At 34.6% G+C, this 7,514-nt stretch overlaps 1 protein-coding gene across 1 annotated transcript; it reads right to left on the bottom strand.

The window, feature by feature from the left end:
• Positions 1-2,880: 2,880 nt before the first annotated feature.
• On the bottom strand, positions 2,881-7,191 carry LOC117922949 (cell division cycle protein 123 homolog). The gene is made up of 2 exons (XM_034841187.1): positions 7,118-7,191; positions 2,881-4,182 (listed from the first exon to the last, which is right to left on the bottom strand). The coding sequence occupies exon 2, from the start codon at positions 4,117-4,119 to the stop codon at positions 3,103-3,105; it is 1,017 nt and encodes a 338-aa protein (XP_034697078.1). The 5' UTR covers positions 4,120-4,182; positions 7,118-7,191; the 3' UTR covers positions 2,881-3,102.
• Positions 7,192-7,514: the final 323 nt, after the last annotated feature.

The following is a 7,514-nucleotide window of genomic DNA, read 5'->3' as shown; positions in this document are numbered from 1 at the left end:
CAGGGACTCTTTTTCTCCTGGTTTTTTGTATGGTCTGTGTGTCTATCGTCGAGTAGATTTGGCTGAGCATATGCCAATAAATATCAATGATTGATGTCACAATGAAAGTGATGTGGCCCGTTTTGTGTATTCACAATGTGATGTCTAAAGAAGCCTTTGATTCATAGAATAACATCCACTAGTAATTGATGGGATGTCCTTGATGTCTTTGAGTTAAGAGCACTAGTATTGTTACCGATATTCACTTGGAAGCCAATCTCAAAAACAAGTTGGGGGAATATAGATGGAAGCCAAGCTCAGAAGCAAGATTCAATCATTCAGGTGGAATTATTCCTCTGAAGAATCCAACCCAAGTTAGTCTGACTCGCCTTAATATCTCAACTCAGGTCCACTGGCTAGCTTTGGATCGAAACCACAAAAAAGATAAGGCCGTTGAATTGAAAGGTGGAAATGGAATGAATGTGTTCTTTTTAAATACAAATGAGTGGTTAGATTTTGAAATCTGAGAGCCAGACCATTGAGAGAGCTGAGTTTTCATGCTCCTTAAAATGCTCTGTTTTAGCCAAGTTGATTAGCAACAAATGTTTTGCCATTTTTCAAACCACCTGATGACGAAAAGCAATTGGAGAGCCTCTTGAGCCTTGAGGTATTGTAAACACCATGCCTTGAAGCAAAAGTCGAGAAAACAAATATATCTATTGTCGGAAAATAAATATTGCCACAAAATGATATTGAAAGGCCTTAAAACTTTTTTCATTCATCTTACTATAGAATGAATCAAATATCATATTGCATTGTCGTAGCTTTTGTCCTTCAGGATTTAATTTAGCAGGGTGAGGTGTTTTGCCACTCACGCAATCAAATTGTGGACTACAATTTAATAAGTTTTTTTTCTTTCTAATGAAAATGAGGTTTATACTGGATCCAATTTGTGTGGCTCCGTGTGAATGAAAAATAAAATTACCTTCTCTTTCGCTTCCCTCTCCTCCCCCCTTTTTTTTTCTTGCTTCTCTTATCCGCCATCTCATGATTTTATTTATTAACCCAAATGAAGCTAAAAGTAAAAAATAAAAATAAAATAAAATAAAGAAGCTCCATTTATACAAAACAGTGCCTTGACCTATTTTTGAGTCATGGAATATAAAGGTAAATGCTCCATCACTTTCCACTAGACCACTTAACCAAGAGTACAATCTTTCCCTTCACCAGGCTGGCTGGGTTCAGGTTTGGTATAGAAGCAGTTGTCTTTATGTCTTTAAGAGGGTCAGAGAGAAGCTTCTTCCATGGGGATTTCTAAACTTATGTTAATGCAGAAAGAAGAAGCCGTCTGAAGGAGAAGACCGAAGCTCTTCAAGAAAGAGAACATCTTTCCAAAAGACTAACTTCGAAGCACTAAAAGTAGTTTTATATTTGCCTTTCCTATTAAAAAGCATGGCAAGGAATACTATTAGTTTGGTTTTCTACTTGTTAGCCCTTTCATAAATTTTACTTTGATCTTTTATGTAACCTGAGCTATTTTCTCACACTAACTTCTAAAATTAATGAACAGTCTTGAGTGTAATTCAAGCATATATTACAAGAGAATTAAAACAATATAAATAAACATTATTCTTACCAAAAAATAATAAACAAAATAAATACCCAATTGAAAGGCTTGACATTTGTATTAACACCACTGAAGAACTTTTCATACCACTCCAAATTTTCAACATGAAATTGATAACTCCAAATCTTCCACAAGTTTTAATCTTTCTTACCACTTCCAAATTTCAACATAAGTTCCAATTTCTGCCCCATCTTACCACTCCATAAGTTTTGCTCTTAACTCCATGTTTCCAAACAAAAGTTCCATAGTTTCCCTTTTATCAGAAACAAGACATGTATCCTATCCTAATTAGAAGAGTTATGAATCTAAGGCCATTGAATATGCATGGTTATCCAATTCTTCAGCCACCTTAGCATTAATTCCCCCATGGAACACAAGCTTAAAGCTTTTTCAGGATGAAACTAGTCAGAGTTATACATAGAGACCAATATCATGGTCAATTCTAACCTAGGAAAAGCATCTTTCAATCCACCTCAATAAGAACCAACTTATAGACTAAACTTGATAAAACTGGGGTCAATGAATGACCAAGTTACTCATTACCAACTCTAGCTCAACCAATCAACCAACTTCTTTAACAGCTAAAACAAGCAAAACTTAGCATTTGAGAATGCACTAGATTGACCCAGATTTCATTGTACGAAGTTTGAACAATTAAATATTCAGCTTATTTACATCCCTGAGCATTATGAATAATATTTTTTGATTCAGAGCAATGTATTGGAAATCACCCCAAGCTGAGATCCATGGAGAATAGAGTTAAGACTCAGCCATAAGGCTTACACAAAGCTTTAGGTGCAAAGGTGGATACCTCATACTCTATGTCCCACTTGATGTCTGAGGCATGAACCCCACTGAGAGAGCAACTTCAAAAAATACAGTCAACAATTTTCTGGCTAAAAGTTTCCTCTTAACCCATTCTCAAAACTCTTTTAGGTGTTCTCCCTCCTTGTAAACACAAACACACACATTTTTGCATTTCTTTTTTATTTTGATCAGTTTCCAATTTTAAGTATTAACTGGCTTAGGCAATATCACTTAAAATATCTGAAACTTTCAAAGAAGCATACAAAATATAATGTAGGCAAAAAACTTCTTTACAGATCCCTCCTTCAAATCCAGTGCTTTTAGAAAAGTAACCTCAAATTCTAAATCAAACACTTCCTATTATCCATCTATTATGAAATTAAGAAACAAGTTCACCTAGAAGCATTACTATCATAGAAACAAGAAGAAAAAAGATAAACAAAGGAAAACGAAAATGAGAGCTAAAGTTGATCAAGAGGAAACACCCATTAAATAAACCAGTAATAAGAAAAAACTGGATAAGCAAAGTTGAGCTGAACATAAAATATATCATAATATAAGATTTTGCACATCACAAATGAAACACCTATATCAAATGTTTCACCTACCATCTAAAAACAAAATACATAAAAATACTGTGTTTTAGTGGGGTGCGGGAGGACTGCAATACGAACCTGCAAATTGAAATGTTAACCACCTGCTTCTGGGGATCTGGTCTGCCGCTGCAACTCCTGGTCAGCATTCCTCAAAAATTGATCCCAACCACTGCCAGGGCTAACATCCAAGTAATCATAGGGAACAGCAGTCTTCAACCCGGGCCGAACTGCACAGTGGCTCTCTACAATTCTAAATTCCACAACATCCTCATCTTCCTCTTCCCCACACTTCTGCTCCAACTCTTCCCATGTGAACAACAATGGCAGTGTGAATGCACCCCAAGGGTTGAAATCCACAAGCTTAACCCGATCATCCTTTTTAACATAAACATCAAATGTGTAATTTGCTAATTCAAAACTTGGACTCACTTTATCTAAAAAGAATTGCCTTATTACCACTTCAAGATCGTTTTTCTTTTCAAGAAGACCAGGATAAAATCCAGTGACCTCACGTTGGGAAATTCCAACTAGACGCCCATCCCGTACAAAACAACGGAATTCCATCTCTGGTCGCAGGGAGGGATACCATTTGCGTAGGGCAAGGTAGAAATTGGCAGGTCTTGACAAGGATTTATCAATACATGAGTCATATGCATGGCACAAATCATGGATTAATGAATCAGATGCTCGTAACAAAAGTGCAATCTCACTGAAGGAGGTGCACCGGAGAGTCCCAGTTGTGCTAATCCAAGCAGAGTCCTTTGGTGCACTCCAATTCAACTTAGGGAAGACAGCACCGCCAAGGAGTTCAATTGATTCTTTAATCTTCAATTCAAGTTCTGGGAAAGAAGGGGGTGATGGAGGCTGTTCTGCTTCATCTCCAGAGCCTTCCAATACTTGATAGTCTTCTTCCTCTTCAGGATTATGGATTCTATTGGGAAGAGCATCTTCATTTGTGATGGAAACAGGAAGAAGGAATGGCCCATGGTCATCACGAAGATAGTCAACAAAGGATTCTGGAAGTTCATGAATCAGGGTTTTAATGGATACAGATTTAAATTTCGGGTACCAGTCCTGAATCTGACATCGATTCACTTCTTCTTCCTTCATCTTATTGGTTATAGAATAGATTCAAAAGCATACAAAAGTTTGAAGCTTTTTTCTTTCTTCTAACTGTTATACAACAAATAATACATGAATTAGTTTCTCTTTTACTATTTTGAACAGTTAAATCAATTCAAGACAGGTGGAATGAACTACAAACATTTAGTCTACCTTTAAAAAAGAGAAAGAAAGAAAGAACAAGGAACAAGTAAATTGCTAAAATGTCCAAATAAGCTCTACTAATTTAAATAAACTTCCAAAACATATGTAAATATAAATTACAAATCTCAACAAATTTGGTATAAATAAAGACTACAAAAACCAAAGAAATGAAGGCTACATAGGCTTATACTAAAATTTTGACATTGTGATTCATCTCAAATGAGAATGGGAATCAAGCTTCTTCAATAAGAAACAACTGAGTCAGCCAACGCCATGTCCAACTAGCTTTGAATTACTTTTCGTTTATGACATGATCAACTGCATCAGCTAACTGAATACTCAAATCAGCTCCAAATAATTTTTTTTTTTAAATAAAATACCACTGAATTGGGCAGCTCGCAATCAGCATTGAGTCAATTGGAAATGTGTGAATAAACACTAAGTGCACTGAGTTGAGAGAACCAAGAAGAAGAATCAATCATTATATGAGAGAGCATGGGATTGCCAATTGGGTCATCGAAAAGAAATGAGCCCCAAACACCCAAAACTTTTCCATTCAACTTAAATTATAATTCATACAAAATAAAACACAAAAACAAAACTTGACCAGCAGCTATAGAGGGGCTAATGCATCAACAGTACATGCACTTATTGTTAGGATTGAGCCCTTAAAAGCAAAGTCTTGATATAACATGACTTTATATTATTCATTAATAATATGGTTTTTCATTTTTTCATGCATAGCTGATTGTATTCACTTACATCTTTCAGGATTACCTCTGAATCCCTTGAGTTTCAGATCTATCCTATGATCAATTGACATCTCTCTATCCATTAGGATAGATGTCAAATTTGATTAATTTGGAATTACTATGGTCATAGTTTTACTTGATCATATTTGCTTAGAATCACTCAAGGGGATATACTATCTCGATCCCATGAAACATCATGATGCCCCTATCATGAGTATCAATTTCTACCTGCCTAGACCACTAACCACCTAATCCAAAAGGAATATATGATCACTTTAGCATCTTATCTGTATAGACAATGTGACTAATGACCTAAACATTAGTGCAATACCCTCTCAAGGTTGAAAACTCATACAACATAGTAACTTAGAAAAATGCATGTAATCAAATAGCCATTTGGACATGCTTCTCCATATGTCCTATTCAATGTATAACCATACACCTTTTTTTTTTTGATAGGTAATGTATAACCATACACATTAGTACACTTACCATCGAAAATTTATTCCAATTACCAAGACAAGTCATCCTACCAATTGGAAGGTATTGTAGTACGGGTACTACCGGATTGCCCAAATCAATGAACCAACCGTGAACCATTTATCAGATTGCAAGGACCACATGGATTGCATCTTATATGCACCTCCTAATGACTTTAACTATGTACAATGCAATTCACAAGGGCATGAATGCTCATAAAGATGCAAGTGAATACAGTCAGCTATGCATGAAAATATAAACAACCATATTATTGAATAATACTAAATCATGTCACATCAAGACTCTACTATTAAGGGGCTCGATTCATTGGTTAAGGGAAGAAGTTCATGGCACTATATATGCAGTGGGCTTTGTGTTTGCATTAGGGGTTAATGTGATATCTCATAAAGAAGTTCTTTCATGACACTATATATGCATTGGGCTTTGTTTTTGCATTATAATGTGATATCTCATACCGATTATGGAAAGAATATATATATTTCATGACAATATATATGTAGTGGGCTTTGTGCTTGCATTAGGGGTTAATGTGATAACACACACACACACACACACACACACACACATATATATATATATATTGTGGGTTTCTCTTAATTGTGTAGATGTGTTTTAAAGGACCAACAACCTATTGGACCTAAACAAACAATATCTACATGGGAGAGAGTGGACTGATAACCCATGTCAACTCTTTTGCACTTATGACATTTTGCAAGATTAAAGAAGTGAATTATAAAACTATAGAAAATATCTTCATACATTCTGATTTCTTGGAAATTGAAAAGAGTCCCTTCAAGCCTTCTTATGTATTAGTCCTCACCCATTTTGAATTAAAAGAAGAGTCAAAAGTTTCAATTTTATTTGAGATAGCTAGTTTCAAGGTCATCAAGACATGCAAATGATAGAAGCTGTCACCTGGATGACTAACAAATTCAATCATGACATGAATGCTTTGGAATATATAATTCGCATGCATATGCTAAAGACTCCAATAGAGTTGTAATTCCTAAGACCACATCCCTTAATAGACTGTCCAGCTCAGAGAAAAGGTAGTAATGTATTCCCACTGGAAAGAAAAATAAAAAATAACATAACAGCTTATATGACATGTATTTAGACCATAAGAACTTAATGTATTTTTTGTATATCCATCAGCTTGAACAAATAATCCAGAGAAAATTAGAAACCCATAGAAATCAAGCCTGCATTTGAACCAAAAGCCAATTTCAATTTCCATAATGAAAGACATATGCTATAAGAATACAGTTCAATGGGCACCAAAAAATCATCAATTTTAATAAATTTTCACAAAAAAAAAAAAAAAAAAAAAAAACACACACACACACACACACACAAGCCGATACCACTAAACAGAACAAGTACCCCCAAAAAAAAAAAAAATTGCGAAGCCAAGGTTTTGAACTTCACCAAAAATCATTCCAACAACAAATTTTCATGAAGAAACTTCATAAACAAAGTACCCTAACTCAAAAGGTTCCGAAATTTTCCCAAATAAAAAATAAAAAATCTCAAGTTCATCTGCTATAACCAAAAGGTTGGAAGAGAGAGATGATGGAGCTGTTTGAGACCTAGGTTAATCGAAACCGAAGATCCATGAGCCGTCTGCCGTGATGCCGTCTTCTTCGCTGGTGAGGGGCTAGGCGGTTCTTAATGGACAAAACGAACAGCTGCTATATCAGTTTAATAAACCAAATTAATAACTTAAATTATTTAATTATTTAATTTGATAAAATAACTTATTTATATAACTTAAAAAGAAATTAACTTATTTTTAAGTTTACGTCTTGAATTTATCTTTTTACCTTCATTTACTCTAATTATTTTTATGATCTCTTTTATTACATCACAACCTCTATTATTATTGGATCTCTTTTGTCCTAATTATAATTTATGATTTCTTTTACTACTCCAAGAATTCTATTATTATCACTTGATTTCTTTTATTCTAATTATAATTTATGATGA

The sequence above is a fragment of the Vitis riparia genome, chromosome 10 (assembly GCF_004353265.1).
Source record: "Vitis riparia cultivar Riparia Gloire de Montpellier isolate 1030 chromosome 10, EGFV_Vit.rip_1.0, whole genome shotgun sequence".
Lineage (NCBI taxonomy): Eukaryota > Viridiplantae > Streptophyta > Magnoliopsida > Vitales > Vitaceae > Vitis > Vitis riparia.
Note: the sequence above shows the minus strand (reverse complement) of the source record. Positions and strands in the feature narration are given on the sequence as shown.

Bases quoted from the DNA above. Each gene is read 5' to 3' on its own strand.
- LOC117922949 (XM_034841187.1), bottom strand. From the start codon at position 4,119: ATGAAGGAAGAAGAAGTGAATCGATGTCAGATTCAGGACTGGTACCCG.